The sequence below is a fragment of the Corythoichthys intestinalis genome, chromosome 7 (genome assembly GCF_030265065.1).
Source record: "Corythoichthys intestinalis isolate RoL2023-P3 chromosome 7, ASM3026506v1, whole genome shotgun sequence".
NCBI classification, from domain to species: Eukaryota; Metazoa; Chordata; class Actinopteri; order Syngnathiformes; family Syngnathidae; genus Corythoichthys; species Corythoichthys intestinalis.
In genome coordinates, this window is record NC_080401.1 from 49,639,939 (window position 1) to 49,662,170 (window position 22,232).

Sequence of the window (22,232 nt, forward strand, 5' to 3'; positions counted from 1 at the left end):
TGTCAAATAAATTTTTACCTTTTAACCCAAATAAATAGTCCACACTGGACTATAAACTACTGCCGCGATCTACAAATGGGCTCGTACTGTAAAACTGAAATGTTTTATTGCACTGTTAATAACCAATATTTATTACCGATGCTGCTATCAAATATCACTTTACCCTTACTTTTTGACCCTTTTTATATTGTTTTATCTTGCGATATGTAAATATATACATATGTAGATATATAAATATTTATATATAGACATATTTTTTAAATTTTGCATATTGGAGACTGTATATACTATTCTGTGTGTAAGTATGTGTGCACTCTATAGGGCAGCTTTGAATTTCATAACACTTTGTGTAATGACAATAAAGGCATTCTATTCTATTCTATTCTAAGATGCAGGATTCAAAATGAGGGAAAAATGTAGCGTCTTCCCTAAGGCAAAACACTCCCATTTTTGTCCACCGGTGTCACTAAAAATGACGAAAACTGAAAAGTTACCTAGAGTTGCTTTAAAATATGTGTTTTTAAAATTAAAAATACATATTTCTATTGACTTTTATAATAGTGTGCTAATTACTACTTTTGAATTCATTATCGGATTGTGTGTATGACAATGCGATTAATCGTAGTTAATGACATGTGATACATTATGATTCAAATGTGTAATTATTGCCCAGCCCTACTTTTTACACGTTAAAAATATGAAACACCTGCAACCAAATAGAATTTTCAAGCACGCAAGGGTACTAAATACACCACAAGTCACTTCACATCCAATTTTGACTCGTTCACCACCATTGACGGTGATAGACGTCCAATCCGGTTTGACTGGGGGAAGGTAAAATGGATGAGACGACTATCACTGTCATTGGCAGCTAAGGAGCTAATAATCCAAAGAATATGAATGTTGGAATACAAAATAAATTTAGTGAGTAACAACAGTACAAGTGCATGCTTTGGACCCCTTAACGTGCCTCGGCACGGATCTCGAAGGGGTACGGCGAACGCGTCAGTCCGACCGTTCCCTCGGATCTCAGCGGGACTCCTTCCACAGCATAGAAGGTGAACTTCTGCAACATGCCAACGAGGAACAAAAACAGCTCCATTCTGGCCAGGCTTTCGCCCAGACATGTACGTTTTCCTGCCGCCAACAAAACAGTATCACTGCTTGCTAGTGTTTTCTGGAATTGTTCTTTTTTTTTTTTACCTGCGGAAAAAGGTAAGAAAGCATTCCTTTTGACAAAATTGCCATTTGCATCCAGGAAGTGTCCGGGGTTGAAGGTATGCGGAGTTTCCCATTCGTTCTTGTCGAAGAGGACTGAGGTCAAGATGGTCAACACGGTACTGCCCTGTAAAACATAACCAGAGCAAAGTTTGGAGGAGAAATTACAAATTCAAAACAAAATGGCTGACTTCCTGTAAATTTTCGGGAAATTGGTCTTTTTTTTGTTTGTTTTTTCAACCTGTCTGTCAAGGAAGCGGGCAGGCAGGCAGGTTGTGTGGACCCAAATGCAGGGAAAACGAAAAAGGCAGCGAGGCAGGTGGCAGTGAACTCAAAAAACGTTTTAATAATAACTAACAAAAATCACAAAGTACAAACAAAAAGACTATGGATCAAAAGGCAAGGTTCAAACCAAAACTTACTTAAACAGAGGGACTGGTACACGAGGGCGTTGACCGGACTTGAAATTGACGTTCGCATAGACAGACATTGACATAGACAATGACGCAACAAGGAGTGACAAGAAACTGGGTCATTATATACGCAGACAAGGGGTAACGAGACGAGGAACAGCTGGGTAACACAGGTGGATGCAGATTGCGGGATACACTGGGAAATTACACACAGGTGAGAGCAATGGGTAATCACAGGGACAAGTCACACAAGGAGAAACCAAACACAAAACCTAACACTGTCCTGTTCAGCTGCTTGACACTTAGAATGGGAATCTGAGTGTCCTATTGGTCTGAACAGTTTTAATGTATCACATGGGAGTATGACATACTCCCATTGGGATTATTCAATGTGTTTCGTTTATTAGAAGAAAGCAGCGAACAGGAAAAGGTTATGGGGGGACAGAAAAAAAAGAGGATGGAGAGACAGAAGAAGCACAAACAACAAGAAATACATTGAACGCCCACACTAACAATGAATATGTTGGTGCTATTGTTAGCTAGTTGTATTTCCGGTTGACACCATGTAAAGAGGAAGGGGATGGGGGGGGGGGGGGGGGGGGGGTCAGAGAGATAAGTGATTGGGAGGGGTAAAGTGTACACAAATCAGCCATTTGAGTTGTAGAACCCAGTATTTGTGTGAATCACTGTTAGGATGCCAAAATATCCACACCCATCTGTTGCAGAATCCATGCTTTTTTTAGATTCAACTGCCTGACAGATGGCTTTCCTGCAAAACATCCTGATGAACTTTTGAATTCATTCTTCCATTAATGATAGCAAGTGGTCCAGGCCCTGAGGCGGCAAAACAGCCCCAAATCATGATGCTTCCTCCGCCATGCTTCACGGTGGGGATGAGGTGTTGATGATGGTGAGCTGTTCCAATTTTCCTCCACACACGCCGCGTGTTACTCCCAAACAAATCAACTTTCGTTTCATCAGTCCACAAAATATTTTGCCAAAACTTCTGTGGAGTGTCCAAGTGTCTTTTTTCGTGGATTCCTCCCATGAACAGCATTGGCTGTAGTTTTACAGTACGTATAGTTGATGTGTGCACAGAGATATTGGACTGTGCCAGTGATTTCTGTATGTCTTTAGCAGATACTCTAGGGTTCTTTTTGACCTGAGTATTCTGCGCTGAACTCTTGGCATCATCTTTGGTGGACGGCCATTCCTTGGGAGAGAAGCAACACTGCCAAACTCTCTCCATTTGTAGACAACTTCTCTGACTGTCGACTGATGAACACCCAAACTTTTTAGAGATGGTTTTGTATCCTTTCTCAGCTTTATGGCGGAAAACACTCAGGTGACTTGAAGTTCTGCTCTGAGACCCCCAATTTGGCCAAATTTCAAAATTGTCCGATATGCATGTGTGATACATCACTGGAAAGCTTAAAATCTCAATTTTCTGGGGGGAGAAAAATGTTGAACAGGAGGGCATTTTTTAAAAAAACAGTTTTTTAAACAGCAAAACCCTAACTGGAGGCGAGAGCACGCGAGAGCAGAATTAAAGACGCCACGATTTTAACGACATATTATTGTGTACTTACCTTTTTTCGATCCAAAAACTCAATGTAGCATGTATCACCGAGTGTCAAGACACAGCTGTGAATGGCCACAGCCAGATTTTTTTTTGGATTTTATGGGTGAAACATGGTGATACAACAAGTGTCACGATGCAGAAATCGCAGACAACAAGGAGTGGTTGAGATTTTCTTTTTCATATAGATAGCCTTTTAAATGTTATTTTTCAATTTTTATTTGATTGGATTGATTATTTATCATCTAACATATCGGGGAAAATGCGACAGTAACAAAAAAAAAAATACAATTAAGCGATAGTTATGAGGTAGATATCCGTGACTTTTTGCATTTGAAATTTTGCATTGTGACGTAATTTGTTTAAAAGTTTAAAAAATTATTCATTCGCATGTTTTAAACTCGTTTTCTTTTTTTTAAACTAAATATTAGACTTCAATTAATGATTATAAGATAAGAATGACGGACATTTTGAATAATGAATATAACTACTTACCTTCTTTTTATGGATAGGTTGAAACAAAAGCGGTTGCCCGACGTCTGTAAACGGGGGTTTTCAGGGTAAAACGGACAAATTAAAAATAGTTCAGGGGCTTAACGCGCCATGAATCTGCTATGGCAGCGTATAAACATATTGTTCTATCATACACAGCAGTTGTTTTGGCTTAAAATACTGCAGTTTCTTTTAAAGAGGAGTGCAAGAGCAGAAACTGCTTTTTCAGTCTTGTCTGTTTTCCGACTTATACAAATCAACAATCGTTGATCGCCGGTCTTCAGACGTCTCTTTTGACGGTGCCATGATGTACATCAGACAATGCTTTCATCAAGACAATTATTACCAGGTGTGTGTTTTGTAGTTGGCAGGGCAGCTTTAAACCACTCATCAGTGATTAGGTACACACCTGACTTAAAATGTTTGGTAAAAATTAGTTTCAATTGCTCTTTAAGTCTCCTTAGGCAGAGGGTTCACTTACAGTAATTTTCACACTATAAGGCGCACCTGACTATAAGCCGCCACCCACCAAATTTGACACAGAAACTGCATTTGTTCATAGATAAGCCGCACTGGACTATAAGCCTCAGTCGTCCTCACTGTATTATGAGTGTCTATCATAAGACCAAATGAACCACCATGAAACTTTGAACCAATTTGCTCCAAAACTTTATTGCTTCAAGATGTTTCATTTGGCCATAACTACTCCGTGGGGGAGACAGTCAACCTCTGCTGCCACCTACTGGCAATACTGTTGTTGTCCAACATGCCTCCGAGCATGCATTGCAGCGCTACATATGTAAATAACAATCAAAATTCATGTTCTGTCCTAATTATTGCTTCGGTTATTGTTCCAGTTGTTTCATTATTATTGCTAGTTATGGTATTTGGTTACACATTATTTGACAGTGGTGCCAAAAGACTGTCATTAGAAAATCATAATTGTGATATGACACTGTCATGAGCATTAATGAATGCTTATAACATTTGTCATTTAGTGTTATCCCACAAATTATCTCACTTTTGAATGGATGTAAAAGATCCTGCCGTGACATAAACGTTAGTGTTAGTGACATAGTGTTAGTTAATGACATAATTTGCCAGATGACACTTAATGACATCTGTCATAAGCAATCAGTAATGCCCATCATAGTGTCATTTCATAATTATGACGGTCTTATTACAGTTTTATGACGCCGCTTTTAAGTGTTACCCATTAACCCAAATAAACCAACAAATAATCCGCACTGGACTATAAGCCGCAGGCTTCAAAGTGAAGGAAAAAAGTAGCGGCTTATAGTCCGAAAATTACGGTACTTATTTTTCCCCCTTCTGTCATTGATTGCATGCTATCCTCATTAAAATATGAAAACCTGGGTGGTTTTAGTTAAAGAAGACACTGTAGTTTAATCTGTGTGATTTTGACAAAGATCAGATAATATTTGACGGTTATTTTATGCAGAAATGTGAGAAATTCCAAAAGGTTCAGATACTTTTTCATACCACTGTAAGCCAAAATTTCTGACTTCCTGTGTGACTTGCAGCATGGTTTTACAACTTTTTCTATCCAACCAATTTCATCTCCATTTGTTAAAACTGCTGTTACTACATTTAATCTGTACACATCTCAGAATAATGCACCTTAGGTATGACGTAGTCCCCCAGTTTCGTGTCTCTGGTGGCCATTCGGGTTCCGTTGAGAGGAACTATATTGGCCATCCGCTGGATCTCATGGATAACGGCGTTAGTGTAGGGCATGCGGGCTCTGTCGGCCATCTCTGGGAAGCGGTTAGGCCCGATTACATGCTCGATTTCTGCTTGGACTTTGTCTTGGAGGAGAAACGAAAATATTGAGGACATGATGATCAACCCTTTCAAATAGAAATGACCAATTTTCTTATATTAGGCAATTCACTTTTTTAATTCTAGATAAACTACCCTGGATGTGAGGGTTCTGGACTAGGAAGATCAGACCCCACTGCAGTGTTTTAGAAGAAGTCTCTGTCCCGGCGATGAATAGATCCAGACAGCATAAAACCAGATTTTCTTCCGTGAAACCTAGTTCACGGTTTTCTTTGTCCTGCCAAGAGATACGCAAGAACAGTGAGCTTCTTTTCGAGCTTTTGCACATCAGTGTCTTACTTTGATCTGCAGCAGGAAGGTATCAATGTAATCTCGTGGGTTGTCAGGATCCAAATCTAATTGGTGGCTCTTTATCTGGGTGCCGATGAACTCTTGCAAGGCTTGGAAGTTGGTGAAGATTCTGTTATGTGGGCCAGGTAGATGCTTCATCAACGTTGGGAAGGCATCGTAGATCTAAACACAGAGTTAGAAGTATATTTCTTCTGTAATGTTGATCATTTAAATTAGCGTCTGAGGTAGCGCGCCTTACCAGGGCCCACACAGAACCTTCAAGATAGACCATCTCAGTCATCATTGTGTGAAGTTGACGCAAGTTGAGGTCGTTATAGTCGAACCTTTTCCCAAACATGACCTGGCAGATTATGTTGGCCACCGCGCTGTTTAAGACGGTCGCGGGATTAAATGCTTGACCTATAGAGGATAACAGTTAAAATTAGGGTTGTTCCGATCATGTTTTTTTTGCTCCTGATCCGATCGTTTTATTTGGATTATCTGCCGATCCCGATATTTCCCGATCCGATTGCTTTTTTTTGCTCCCGATTCAATTCCAATCATTCCCGACAATTTTTCCCGATCATATACGTTTTGGCAATGCATTAAGAAAAAAATGAATAAAACTCGGATGAATATATACATTCAACATACAGTACATAAGTACTGTATTTGTTTATTATGACAATAAATCCTCAAGATGGCATTTACATTATTAACATTCTTTCTGTGAGAGGGATCCACGGATAGAAAGACTTGTGACTTTGTATATTGTGACTAAATATTGCCATCTAATGGATTTTTATGAGCTTTCAGTAAATGATCATTCAGGCAGGCATTTAACTTCTGCCCAAATGCATGATGGGAAGTGCACCCATAACTGTGTGTAGTGCTACCAAATGATATATCTTCTCTGCGTTGGGAAATAAACTAGGGTGTTAAGAAAAAGGTCAAATACTACTTTGCTTCCCCACATTGCCTCCCACGATATTTCTAATCGTAGGGAGAGGGATTGTAAGGCTATAGTCAATTAAAAAAAGGCTCCAAAGGCTGCCAAAATTCACTCTGCTCATTTTATGCTGCCTTTTAGCTCTCTTTATAGGTAAAAGGGCGCCATTATAGATTGAGCGCAACTATGCGTGAGTGGGTCATGCAGCGCATGCATTAATTGCGTTAAATATTTTAACGTGATACATTAAAAAAAAAAAAAAAAATTACCACCGTCATTGGGATAAATTTGATAACCCTACCTTAAGCCTAAACTAAAGACTCTGGATGAGTGTAACATAATATGTCTGTAACGTTAAATACAATTAGAAAACGATTTAATAAAAAAAAAAAAAAAAATATATATATATATATATATATATATTAAAAAAAGGCATGGCCGATATTTTTTTGCCGACTCCGATACTTTGAAAATGACGTGATCGGACCCGATCGATTGGCTCTATTTGGAACTTTAGTTAAAATAAAAAAACAGACAACTTTTTTCAGTCGCGGATTGGACTCGGCAGATTCCTAAAATCAGGTGACTCGGACTCGGGTGAAAAAATATGCGAATTGGACATCCCTGGTATGAGCCTTTCATTTTGTAGTATCAGTACAACTCTTGTTAGTAACCTTTGTGGTGGGTGATGGCTTGATGTAGGTGTCGGCTCTCCTGGCAGATGCTTTTCTCCACAGTTCCGTTGGCCAGACCAAAGGTGCGAAGAGTGCCCATGGCGAAGTGACGCTGCCTCCTCCACGTCTTGCCGTTGCTGCACAAAAGCCCACCTATAGGTGCAAATGCAGAATAACTCTCATTCACTGTGGGAATGCTTTGCATTGCAAAACTCACATATAAAATTCCTATTTTTCTCAAGCCAATTTTTTTGGCATGGTGCACAGCACACGCACTTTGACCGATTCTAACTGTTCCAACTTCGAGACATTCCAAAAATTAAGTTGGCATGACAGTTTTTTTTTTTTTCTTGACAAAATTAGTCCTGTTCATTTCCAATGGCAAAAACACAGAAATTTTGAAATGTCAAAATACATTTTGTCATGAATTAAAATGTGATTGGCTGATTAGAAATTAAGTTTTAACGAGCAGTTAAGTGGCCGGTGAGTGTATATACAGTGCCTTGCAAAAGTATTCGGCCCCCTTGAATCTTGCAACCTTTCGCCACATTTCAGGCTTCAAACATAAAGATATGAAATTTAATTTTTTTGTCAAGAATCAACAACAAGTGGGACACAATCATGAAGTGGAACAACATTTATTGGATAATTTAAACTTTTTTAACAAATAAAAAACTGAAAAGTGGGGCGTGCAATATTATTCGGCCCCTTTACTTTCAGTGCAGCAAACTCACTCCAGAAGTTCAGTGAGGATCTCTGAATGATCCAATGTTGTCCTAAATGACCGATGATGATAAATAGAATCCACCTGTGTATAATCAAATCTCCGTATAAATGCACCTGCTCTGTGATAGTCTCAGGGTTCTGTTTAAAGTGCAGAGAGCATTATGAAAATCAAGGAACACACCAGGCAGGTCCGAGATACTGTTGTGGAGAAGTTTAAAGCCGGATTTGGATACAAAAAGATTTCCCAAGCTTTAAACATCTCAAGGAGCACTGTGCAAGCCATCATATTGAAATGGAAGGAGCATCAGACCACTGCAAATCTACCAAGACCCGGCCGTCCTTCCAAACTTTTTTCTCAAACAAGGAGAAAACTGATCAGAGATGCAGCCAAGAGGCCCATGATCACTCTGGATGAACTGCAGAAATCTACAGCTGAGGTGGGAGAGTCTGTCCATAGGACAACAATGTCGTACACTGCACAAATCTGGCCTTTATGGAAGAGTGGCCAGAAGAAAGCCATTTCTCAAAGTTATCCATAAAAAGTCTCGTTTAAAGTTTGCCACAAGCCACCTGGGAGACACACCAAACATGTGGAAGAAGGTGCTCTGGTCAGATGAAACCAAAATTGAACTTTTTGGCCACAATGCAAAACGATATGTTTGGCGTAAAAGCAACACAGCTCATCACCCTGAACACACCATCCCCACTGTCAAACATGGTGGTGGCAGCATCATGGTTTGGGCCTGCTTTTTTTCAGCAGGGACAGGGAAGATGGTTAAAATTGACGGGAAGAGGGATGCAGCCAAATACAGGAACATTCTGGAAGAAAACCTGTTGGTATCTGCACAAGACCTGAGACTGGGACGGAGATTTATCTTCCAACAGGACAATGATCCAAAACATAAAGCCAAATCTACAATGGAATGGTTAAAAAATAAACGTATCCAGGTGTTAGAATGGCCAAGTCAAATTCCAGACCTGAATCCAATCGAGAATCTGTGGAAAGAGCTGAAGACTGCTGTTCACAAACACTCTCCATCCAACCTCACTGAGCTCGAGCTGTTTTGCAAGGAAGAATGGGCAAGAATGTCAGTCTCTCGATGTGCAAAACTGATAGAAACATACCCCAAGCGACTTGCAGCTGTAATTGGAGCAAAAGGTGGCGCTACAAAGTATTAACACAAGGGGTGCCGAATAATATTGCACGCCCCACTTTTCAGTTTTTTATTTGTTAAAAAAGTTTAAATTATCCAATAAATTTTGTTCCACTTCACGATTGTGTCCCACTTGTTGTTGATTCTTGACAAAAAATAAAAATTTTATATCTTTATGTTTGAAACCTGAAATGTGGCAAAAGGTTGCAAGGTTCAAGGGGGCCGAATACTTTTGCAAGGCACTGTATTAGGGCTGTCAAAGGATTACAATTTTTAATCGAGTTAATCACAGAACACAAATTAATTAATCGTAATTAATCGCAATTCAAACCATCTATAAAATATGCCATATTTTTCTGTATATTGTTGGAATGGAAAGATAAGACACTAGACGGATATATACAGTAAACATACTGTACATAAGTACTGTATTTGTTTATTATAACAATAAATCAACAAGATGGCATTAACATTAACATTCTGTTAAAGAGATCCATGGATAGAAAGACTTGTGGTTCTTAAAAGATAAATGTTAGTACAAGTTATATAAATTTTATATTAAAACTCCTCTTAATGTTTTCGTTTTAATAAAATTTGTAAAATTTTCAATCGAAAAATAAACTAGTAGGTCGCCATTGTTGATGTCAATAATTACACAATTCTCATGGTCATAAAATCAGTCGCACCCAAGCGCCAGCAGAGGGCGACAAAACACAAGTAACAAGTGCACATGACCCTGTTCTGTCATTTTAATCTGTTTGAGCGGGGCATGTGCGTTAATTGCGTCAAATATTTTAACGTGATTAATTTAAAAAATTAATTACCGCCCGTTAACACGATAATTTTGACAGCTAGTATATACATATATATATTGTTTAGGGCTGTCAAACGATTAAAAATTTTAAGCGAGTTAATTACAGCTTAAAAATTAATTAATTGTAATTAATCGCAATTCAAACCATCTATAAAATATGCCATATTTTTCTGTAAATTATTGTTGGAATGGAAAGATAAGACACAAGATGGATATATACATTCAAAATATGGTACATAAGGACTGTATTTCTTTATTATAACAATAAATCAACAAGATGGCATTAACATTATTAGCATTCTGTTAAAGTTATCCATGGATAGAAAGACTTGTAGTTCTTAAAAGAAAAATGTTAGTACAAGTTATAGAAACTTTATATTAAAACCCCTCTTAATGTTTTCCTTTTAATAAAATTTGTATAATTTTCAATCATAAAATAAACTAGTAGCCCGCCATTGTTGATGTCAACAATTACTTACACAATGCTCATGGGTGCTGAAGCCTATAAAATCAGTCGCACCCAAGCGCCAGCAGAGAGCAGCAAAACTCCATAAACACAATTAACAAGCATTTCACTGTACAGTCATTTAAATCTATCTGAGCGGGGCATTTGTGCGTTAATTGCGTCAGATATTTTAACATGATTAATTTAAAAAATTAATTACCGCCCGTTAACGCGATAATTTTGACTGCCCTAATATTTTTTTTAACTACCAAAAATTGTGACTTTCCCTAATTTTTTGTTGGATGACGTATCCATGAATCTTGTGTAACATTTTTTAATCAAAACAACTGGAGCAAAGACAGGAGAGGCAGGAGCTTCAGAGCCTTACCTGGATATTGGAAAAATATACTGTATGTATAGATATTAGGGGTTTGATGATACACACAAGTCACGGTCCACTACCTACCTCAGTATGGAGGTCACGGTTCGGTGCGTGCTCAGTGCAACATGAAAAGTAATGCCAGTTACTTTGCTAAGATCAGGCAACTAGTGTCACTATATCTTTAGAGTGTTAAGAGTGTTTTTAAGAGCTGGGAACAACGTGAGAACACGGAAGTCAACTGCCTTGCCGCTCGCTGCATTTACCGTAATGCTTGGATTACGTAGGTGTGCTAATTTTAGGGTCCACTCATTTGGCTACAGGCCCACCGGCCCATTGTGCCATTGACTGACCGAGGTACTCCCCGGTACCCCTATTTGCCAGTCCGCCCATGGTGAATGCCTATGTTTAAATTGCCACTGACATAGCATCGCCAACTTATTAGCAAGTAACCTGAAAATACATAGTCTTCATTTTGTGTGTATACATGCGTAAACTACCTGTGTGTTGATTGTACAGTCTTGCATACAAGGCTTGGTATGGCCTGTCCGCGAAAGTGTCGGCCTGGGTGACGAGGACTTCCTTCACCATCTTCCATCCGCACACAAACACCGTCTTCTCTTGTCCCACTCGGAGACAGTAGACATTCCCGTATGTGTCGGCTAACTGCGGATGTAAACGTCCATCACAATGGCGTTCTGTGGTCAGCTGAAGTGCGTTATGCTTCTAGCACAATATTCCTTGTGTGACGCGCTTGGTCAGCAGCTTGTTCACAGAAGGAATTTTTGTGTCGGGGTAAACAAAAGACATGGGAAAGATTGTAGTCTTGTGTGGTGAAGTTACAACAGCTCTTGTTAAAGGGAACCTTGGACATAAAGACTTGTAGGCTCTAACAAGCCACAATTGTTCTCGTTTACTAAAATATGGTATTAGACACGTTTAAAATATTGCCATTGATTTCAAAATCTGTATATTTAGTACATGTTTTGACCCATGGAGGGCGCAATGGACGCTTGTGATGATGACGTAGTTTGTCCCTGTCACTAGTGGTGTCACTACCAGTGTTCTGCAATTCCTTCCTCCGCGGCGATACGTCCAACTCATGCGCACAATGGATAACAGCAGCGAGTATGATAGGATAATTATTAAATGGTTATTAAATATTTGGAAATGATAAGATAATTATTAAATGGTTTGTTAAATATTTGCTTTTACCAATGAAGGCTCATAATAAAGTATTAATTGCTATAATAGGATGTTCCATGATTGATTCCAGTACATTTTTGTGATTGATAACTATAGACCCTACCCACGTGACGTCACAGCTCCGCTCTCCTGAATGGTACCGCCCACTTGTCCGTCAAAACATACAGGACTGTCTCAAAAAATTAGAATATTGTGTATTCTAATTTCCTGAGACAGTCCAGTAGTTTCAAATTCAAGATGTTTGTGACTTCCCTTTCTTCCACCATCATTATTTTTTGAATAATATTTAGCTGGTACCAAGTGAAAGAAACTGGCCTCGTCTACGGAGCTGACAAATAACCACAATTAAGATCATTGCGAGGCTAATCGCCGACAACATACGACGTAATACGACATAGTTTCAAATTCAAGATGTTTGTGACTTCCCTTTCTTCCACCATCGTTATTTTTTTGAATAATATTTAGCTGGTACCAAGTGAAAGAAACTGGCCTCGTCTACGGGGCTGACAAATAACCACAATTAAGATCATTGCTAGGCTAATCGCCGACAACATACACGTATGTATGTCGTGAGAGTGCTATCGCTAAACCATATAAACATTAAAAGCCTTAACTCCATTGACAAACGACATGAAATACATTAGACTTGACAGTGGATGTTAGCAATAACAAAAGATTTTGAATTGAAAATTTCGTAACTCACCTTTCCAAGCACAAGATAGATTCCTGCCGAACGAGGACCTGTTTCACCCAACCAGCAACGAAGTATTTATAAGCCTCCAAGCTCTTGAAGTTTTTCAAATTTTCGTGGGAATAGGCTGATTTTGTGTGGACAAGATAATTGTAAATATCAGCGTAGCAGATGTCAGGCAGACAGGGCGAAGACAGTGGGTCGAAAAACATCGATTTGGGCATCAAATATGGATCTGGCGACTGTTTAGAACGAAGCTTTTCCTCATAACGCCTTTTATGCAACAGATCCAGTGAGTTTGCGGCATCAGAAAGCACCGGGTCTTCCATGAAATGCATTTTAAATTCCGCCATCAATTGAAAACAATGCTAATACAGAGTCAAAATGACGGACAAGTGGGCGGAACCATACAGCGAGCACGTGGTTTTATGACGTTGGTGGGTAGACTCTATAGACATATTTAGCTCTTGATAGAACTGCCTTTTCATTCTGACTGGTTTAAACTGGCCCAGGTTCCACAGGTCAACTTCAAGGACAAGCCACAGACATTGAGAGACTAAACTGTCTGGGACATTTAAGAGATCATGTGGTTGCATTTTATTATTTGCCAAATGCTATTGCTTTATGAAACATATTTGATGGAATAATAATTAAGATGTTGATTATATAATTGGTCTAATCAATAGCTGCTCGCAATGAAGAAATGCTTTTGCTCATTGTGCTCACACAGAAGGAATGTTTTTCTCGAATAAGCCTTGAAGACTCTTGCCTTCCCAAGTGCAGAGACAACAGCAGAGACAGTTTTGCTTTGCTGGAATGTGCTGACACACATGTATTAATCCCACCTACATGCATACACTTAGCCAAACAAATTCCTATAGGTGTCGCCCGCTTTGCTCCCCATCCTTTTAAGGTTGACACCCTCTCTTGTTGCTAGGGCCAACCCAAATAAAAAGGGAGGTGAAGGAGGAGTTTTTTTTTTTAGAACGATTGCGGAAGCTGTATTTTGTAGTACAAAATTGCATTGTATTGTTTCCCTCCTTCTCCTTGCAAGCTTTTCAACTGAATGGAGTGCCTTCTCTCCTTATTTTTATTAATGTCCTTTTAAATTAAATGTCCTCCTAAGGATTGTTATTTGAACTTGACAGAGTACTTACTATTTGTGTTTTTATTGAGTCTTTTATTAGCTTTTCATTGCCTCAAAATACATTTTACATGTGTTTCCCTCTCATACTGTCATACATTATAAGGATTTTTTTTTTTTTTTTGGGGGGGGGGGGGTAGCTTTAAAGTAGATTGTTGATATGTTGACCACATTAGTCACGTAACGTATTTAAACTAGGGCTGTCAAAATTATCGCGTTAACGGGCGGTAATTAATTTTTAAAACTAATCTCGTTAAAATATTTGACGCAATTAACGCACATGCCCCGCTCAAATAGATTAAAATGTCCGCTTGTTACTTGGTTTTTGGTGTTTGGCGCCCTCTGCTGGGGCATGGGTCCAAATGATATTATGGGTTTCAGCACAATGCGTGAGCATGGTGTGATTATTGAGAATTTTAATAAAACGAAAACAATAAGAGGGGTTTTAATATAAAATTTCTTTAACTTGTACTAACATTTATCTTTTAAGAACTACAAGTCTTTCTATCCAAGAATCGCTTTAAGAGAATGTTAATAAAGTTAATGCCATCTTGTTGATTTATTGTTATAATAAACAAATACATTACTTATGTACCGTATGTTGAATGTTTATATCCATCTTGTGTCGTATCTTTCCATTCCAACAATAATTTACATAAAAATATGGCATATTTTATAGATGATTTGAATTGCGATTAATTACTATTAATTAATTTTTAAGCTGTAATTAACTCGATTAAAAATTTTAATCGTTTGACAGCCCTAATTTAAACCACCCTTATTTTATATTACTACGTTGAAGTATTTTCTTACGGCATTTTTAGTATGTCCTGTCTGTATGCATCTAATCAAAACAAGTTTAAAGCGCACGGTAGTACATCGGATGTCAAATTTGGCTCTTCTAGGACATTTCGCCGGTGTAGCATAGTTTGGCAGAACACCGCCGTTGTCCTACTCGTCTCATTTCATCCTGTCTTTCCTGTTCATTTTGCTTTTGCTGCTTGTTTTGTGAAGTATTGACAGTGCTGTCATGCTCCTCTCGGGTTCAAATTGAAAGGGCTGAACATATGACATATTTATGTCGCTAGAGTCATACTCTGGAAACCCGGTAACGTAACCTAGTGACGTCACTGGCCTGCGACATCAACAACAATGGCGACCTACTAATTACACTAATTTTACAAATTGTATAAAAGCGAAAATATCAAGAGGGGTTTTAATATCAAATTATTTTAACACATAATATCGTTTATCTTCTAGGAACTACAAGTCTTTATAGCCGTGCTTCCCTTTGAAAAGCTAATATGCTCGAGTCAATTTTTTGGGGAAATGCTAAGCCAAAAAGCCTGACAATTTCATGCACAAATGATGATTTTTTAAAAATGTTAAATTCAAATAGGACAGGGGTCCCAAACTTGCGTCCCAGGGACCAACTGCGGCACACGAGACAACATTTTATGCCCCCTATTTGCAGAGGTGGGTAGTAATGCGTTACATTTACTCTGTTACATTTACTTGAGTAACTTTTTGAGAAAAACGTACTTCTTAGAGTACTTTTACCACGCGATATTTTTTACTTTTACTTGAGTACATTTGTTAAGAAGACAAAATACTCTTAGTCTTCTATTCTGGGCTACTCTAGAGCAGTTACATTTTTCCTCTTTCTACATAGTGACTTTATTTTTGCCAGAGGTACTGAGTTTCAGTTTCAATGAGACATCGCAGCAATAACCACGACTCCATTGTAACAATCAGAGTTAACAATGTTTTTGTCCACCAGAGGGTATTCATGCCTTTCGACGGGTGATTTGTCATAGTTTTTTCTGGTCTAAATTCGATGATTTTTGTGTCATCATTATGTCCAAATGTGGTCATGTAATAGGTTATAGTACAGTATAATAATAAAAGTTCATATACAGTGGGGCAAATAAGTATTTTGTCAACCACAAATTATGCAAGTTCTCCTACTTGAAAAGATTAGAGAGGCCTGTAATTGTCAACATGGGCAAACCTCAACCATGAGAGACAGAATGTGGGGGAAAAAAAACAGAAAATCACATTGTTTGATTTTTAAGGAATTTATTTCCGAATTACAGTTGAAAATAAGTATTTGGTCACCTATAAACAAGCAAGATTTCTGGCTGTCACAGAGGTCTAACTTCTTCTAACCAGGCTCCACACGTTACCTGTATTAATGGCACCTGTTTTAACTCATTATCGGTATAAAAGACACCTGTCCACAACCTCAGTTGTGGTTCAAAACGCTTGGTGTAAAGAAATCAACAGTGGGAGCAATTATTGGAAAATGGAAGACATACAAGACCACTGATAATTTCCCTCGATCTGGGGCTCCATGCAAGATCTCATCCCGTGGCGTCAAAATGATAACAAGAACGGTGAGCAAAAATAGCGATGGGTAGTGATGGAGAAACCAAAGCTTTCTGAAGCAGTGAATCAATATCAAGCAATGTGTCGAAATGGCTCAGTGTTATGAAGCATTTGCCATGAATCAGTGGGGTGAGTCATGACACTGCTTCACCACTGCTTTCTGTATCACTGAAGCAAATGTGTTGAAATGGTTCAGTGCTACGAGGCATTTGACACAATTCAGTTTGATGACATCTGCTGGACAAAAATAAATTGAACTTTCATATAACCAAGTGTCATCTGAGCAACTAAATATGTGGGTCGTATGGTGGTTACATACTTTGCCCAGTGTGCAAGCAGTAGTGGGTTCGACCCCTAGCATGAAATTTATTCTTTATTCTTCCCCAGATTAATTAAAAATAATAATGATGATGATAATAATAATAATAACAAAAACAAAGAAAAAGCTGTTTTGTTACTTTTAAATGAAAAACGGAAATGCTTGTGGAATAGGGAGCTCATGATGGTAGGTGTATAGAATGCTAGTGACACTGGGATGGGGATTTGGGTGTTTCACACATTTTTATTTAAAAACAAAATCATCTCAGCAGTATTTGGTTTCAGCCGCTTCCTCTTTTTGCTAATGACCTCTCCAGCTATTTGAGAATATTCTCTCACATGGCACGAACAAATATACAAACTGGCAGATAGACAAACAAACACAAAAACAAACACAAAAACTGACAAACAGACAGACACAAACACAAAAACTGACAAACAGACAGACACAAAAACAAACACTAAAACTGACAAACAGACAGACACAAAAACAAACACAAAAACTGACTAACAGACAGACACAAAAAAGTAACGTGTGTGTGTGGGGGGGTGCATGTGTGTGCGTATTATATAAATCAGTGTATAGTGTGTCAATGAATGCCTATACTATGTGCATTTGCAAATTAATCTAATGTGTAATCTGATCTAATTTCACTTTACTCTCCCTCGTTCTCAATATGATGTAATGCGCGCAAAAGCTCTCCTCACAACCCACAACATTTTGAAGGATATTTCCCCTTTTTATAAGCATTGTGAGTTTGACTGAACCAAATGGACTGACTCGACCCCTCGCTACCTGAGTGACACGTCCACGGTCACGGCCGACACGCGTGTGACATCACAACGCTTTGCTTCCGCAGCCAGGTGTTTTTCCACATCAGTACAACGTATCGGAATGCTTGTTGCCGCGAGCGCTCGACACTTGTCGGGCGTCTGCTTCGAGCGTGAAGTCACTAGCTGTTCCACCGGATCCAGCGAGACATTGGGACGACTGATACGTGATACTTCAGCCGCGAGCGCTCGACACTTGTCTCGATAGACTGCTTCGAGCGTAACATCAGTGATGTGAGACCTCATGAAGCGTGTCGACACAGTGACACACTGTGATGACACAGTGTGGATACTGTGTCATTGAATACTGACACCTGCTGGACATAAAAAAAAAAAATCCCTACATGCAACCCACTTGACAGTCTGACACTGAATTGATGACATAGCATGTAAAATCAAATCATTTAAGTCTTTGCATTCATATTGCATTAGTCCATATCTTTAAATTATGTGAACATATATTATAATGTGAAAATGTAAGTAATAATGAATGGGTGAATGAGGGTGCTTGTGGACTTTTTGTTCTGATAAAATTTTATTCAAAAACATAGTTTTAATGTTTAAAATTTAGTTGGTTCCTTTTTATTTATTTATTTTTTAAACAAGCAATTTCACCTGCTGTGGACAACACACACTGGCATGGAACCAACGATGCCAGCATGCACAAGAATTTCTTATCCAGTTGAAAGAGGTTTGGATAAAATGTCCATTGGCTCCTCCAGTGTTGAAGAAAATCTGCATTGAGTGCCATGTTCGGCTCAGCCATGCATCGTTGCACTTTTGCAATTTCATCTACAGTTGCATTGCCTTCTTGACTCCCCACATCGTCATCTAAGTGCTACCATAGCCCATCAGAAAAAAATTGAAGTGGACAAAAAATAAATTGTAGCTTAATTACCGATTTCTAATAAATTACCAAAAAAGCTACTGTGGGGAAAGTAAAGGAATGGCTCTATACCTGTGTTTATCTTGGGATTCTAATGCTTGGCCCAATAATGCTTCAGCATTGAGGAGGTGGCTACTGTTTGTATATGACAGGTTGAAAGTACAAATGCAACATTTCACGTGCAAAAAAATAAGGTTGATCATACGAAAATTGGTGGAGCTGCGCGACGGGATCCGTTCAACAAAATCAGACCCGGATTCCTACCCGCGCGCACGACGCGTCGAGGACGTAAGGTGAATGCTCTGATCACTAAGGGGCCGTTTACATGGTGACTCTCTGAGAATACGAACAATTTCAAATTTGCATTTGCATTTGCGTCTCCATTTGAACAATGTCGCAATTCTGCATGAAAACGATGTAGTATTTATGCCAAGCCATAGGGGGCAGTGCAGATTTACCGGGCGACAGAGAATGATGCACTTTGACCCCACCAAGCTCCCTCAGCCCGGAAAAAAATATGCCCGCCCATTCGAAGCGATGTCATTTTTCTTTTGTTCAAGAAGGCACAAAAATTGAAATGTTCAACATATTTAATTTAAAAATAATATTAGAACAGTAAATTAAAATTGACATTCCGCCATATTTGCTGTTTTTAATGTTTAGTAGCAGCGCTGCGCACGGCCAATGTGACGTGTACGAGTGCTGCCGTTAACAGCGCGGTCTCGCGCGGCAGGAGCCTTTGATATGCATGCCGAGGAAGCCCCCCCCTCAACCCCCCGCAATCGGATTCTTTCACTTTGGAGGCAGGACTCAGAATTTTTCGTTTTCGCCTTCCGTCTTTGCCAGCACCATATGCATGCGAGGCGAGTCCGCAACTCAGTCATTGCGTCTTTGTGTCGCAGAGTCGCCATGTAAACTGCCCCTAAAGCTAGCAGGTTAGATGCCAGCGAGTTCTCATGAAGGCATTAAAAGGGATATTTCCACGCACCGCAAACGACGGACCCGCGTGTATCCGTCACACTAAAAAACTAATCGTTATCTTAAGATTGGTTGTATTTTGAATGGAGGATGACAAGTGCGTTTTCCCTGTGTTACGTCCATTTCTACAACATGTAGACAACGAGGAAGTAACTGTGAGATGTGGATTGTTTCAGCAGCTCCATCGCGTTGACAGACTCTCTTCCTTTTGATCCAGTTTGCCGCGTCATGACTGTGTCGACACAGTTCAATGAGTTCATGCATCGGTAGCGTGATTTTCTTGTAGCGATACGGGCACCGACGCAGGGGTTGCTCCATGAGTGGAAGCGTGCGCCGGCGCATTAGTATCACTAGGCCCATCACGGAGCAAAAATCCCAGAACCACACAGGGGGACCTAGTGAATGGCCTACAGAGAGCTGGGACCACAGTAACAAAGGATATTATCAGTAACAAAATCCGCCGCCAGGGACTCAAATCCTGCACTGCCAGACGTGTCCCCCTGCTGAAGAAAGTACACGTCCAGGCCCGTCTGCGGTTCGCTAGAGAGCATTTGGATGATCCAGAAGAGGACTGGGAAAATGTGTTATGGTCAGATGAAACCAAAATAGAACTTTTTGGTAGAAACACAGGTTCTCGTGTTTGGAGGAGAACGAATACTGAATTGCATCTGAAGAACACCATAACTACTGTGAAACATGGGGATGAAAACATCATGCTTTGGGGCTGTTTTTCTGCTAAGGGATCAGGACGACTGATCTGTGTAAAGGAAAGAATGAATGAGGCCATGTATCGAGAGATTTTGAGTGAAAATCTCCTTCCATCAGCAAGGGCATTGAAGATGAGACGTGGCTGGGTCTTTCAGCATGACAATGATTCCAAAAACACAGCCAGGGCAACAAAGGAGTGGCTTTGCCAGAAGCATTTCAAGGTCCTGGAGTGGCCTAGCCAGTCTCCAGATCTCAATCCCATAGAAAATCTGTGGAGGGAGTTGAAAGTCCGTGTTGCCCAACGACAGCCGCAAAACATCACTGCTCTAGAGGAGATCTGCATGGAGGAATGGGCCAAAATACCAGCAACAGTGTGTGAAAAGCTTGTGAAGAGTTACAGAAAACATTTGGCCTGCGTTACTGCCAACAAAGGGTACATTACAATGTATTGTGATTAACGTTTGGTATTGACCAAATACTTATTTTCCACCATAATTTGCAAATAAATTCTTAAAAAAACCAGACAATGTGATTTTCTGTTTTTTTTCCCCCAAATTCTGTCTCTCATGGTTGAGGTTTACCCATGTTGACAATTGCAGACCTCTCTAATATTTTCAAGTGGGAGAACTTGCACAATTAGTGGTTGACTAAATACTTATTTGCCCCACTGTCGGTGAAGTGCAAGGAAAAATATATATACCATTATTTAAAAAAGACAACAAAAAAAGTTAGACATTGTAAGTACTTACTCACAATTTTACTCATTACTTGAGTATTCTTCTCAATGAATACTTTTAATTGTACTTGAGTACATTTTTGGATGAATACTGTACTTTTAATTGTACTTGAGTAATATTATTTAGAAAAAACGCTACTCTTACTTGAGTAAAAATTTTGGCTACTCTAGCCACTTCTGCCTATTTGACATTCAATTGTAGTATTAGTGTTGTCTGCATTTATTTAGAATAATTATGAATAAAAAAAATATTATTTTAAATAAAATGAATGAATTAATTGAAGGATATATTAGAGGGGAATGAATTAATTTAATAGTAATAAATAAAGAAGCATAAAAAACCTGAAAATTAAAATTAGCCACAAGTAATACAAAAAAATATAAATAATTATAAATAAAAGTTTTTTTTGTTTTTTGTTTTTTTGTTTTTTTAAATTAAAACTTCCAAAATTATATCCTAAAAATTGTAACAAATTCAGTTGGGCAATTGACTGCAAAAGACGTCCAATCCATTTGATCGGTTTAAAAATTGAAAGAAAAATATAAATTAAAGAAATTCCTATGCGCATGATAGACACCGGCCAAGCTTATTTGAATGTCTTTCTTCATTTAAAAAAAAAAAAAAAAAAAAACTTTTTATTCGTATTTTTATGGTATTAATATTTTTTAATTAATTTTATTTTCATTTAGAATTATTTATCATTAATCATGGCTTTTTAAATTTGCATTACCATTTAACTAATTTTTTTTTTTTTCAAAATGCATCGTCAATATATTGTTCCACGGACCACAATTGGCCATTGAGCCACACGTTTCACACCGCTGTCCTATCAGAATGTAATAAAAACATTAAAGGAAAAAAAAAAAAATCATAATTTGTGCATTTAAGGGTTTCTTCAAACTTAAATTCCTACCTGAGTCAGATACAAGTGAGGCTGCTTTACGGCAATGTTAAAGACGTTCCCGAAGAGAGGCAGGGCAAAGGGTCCTGGTGGGAAGTGGGCAGGTTCTTTTTTTCCCACGCAATAAAGAAGAATGAAAAGTGTCAGACCAAAAAGTATCACCCCCAACATGTTGAGGAACACGCTGTCCGTCCACTTGATTGTTGTGTAAGTGCTGCCTGACTGGTGTTGAGTTTATATGCCCCTCAAGTCAAGCCAATTATTGCACATACCTCGTTTTATTAAATTAACTCTGCGCCAAAACATGCGCATTTTAACAAAAGGGCAACAGTGTGTTGGATTTACGTTCAATTTTTGGCTCATCTTAACTCATCAACTGCCATTGACAGTGACAGACGTTCAACACTACCAAGGGTGGATCAATTGATACAAATCACTTTTGTATCCAGAGACGGGTCATCTGATTCT

General features: G+C 38.8%; 1 protein-coding gene across 1 annotated transcript; it reads right to left on the reverse strand.

Moving 5' to 3' along the window:
- Positions 1-449: 449 nt before the first annotated feature.
- On the reverse strand, positions 450-22,127 carry LOC130918403 (cytochrome P450 2J5-like). The gene is made up of 10 exons (XM_057840083.1): positions 22,110-22,127; positions 21,777-21,986; positions 11,477-11,642; positions 7,459-7,611; positions 6,095-6,255; positions 5,845-6,018; positions 5,641-5,782; positions 5,344-5,531; positions 1,204-1,345; positions 450-1,137 (listed from the first exon to the last, which is right to left on the reverse strand). The coding sequence occupies exons 1-10, from the start codon at positions 22,125-22,127 to the stop codon at positions 962-964; spliced, it is 1,530 nt and encodes a 509-aa protein (XP_057696066.1). The 3' UTR covers positions 450-961.
- Between the last annotated feature and the right edge of the window lie 105 nt (positions 22,128-22,232).

Excerpts from the sequence above, each read along its gene's own strand:
- LOC130918403 (XM_057840083.1), bottom strand. Across the intron at positions 7,612-11,476 it reads ACTGTACAATCAACACACAG|GTGGGCTTTTGTGCAGCAAC; the intron begins GTAGTTTACGCA and ends TTGCACCTATAG. Across the intron at positions 1,138-1,203 it reads TTTCTTACCTTTTTCCGCAG|GAAAACGTACATGTCTGGGC; the intron begins GTAAAAAAAAAA and ends TGTTGGCGGCAG.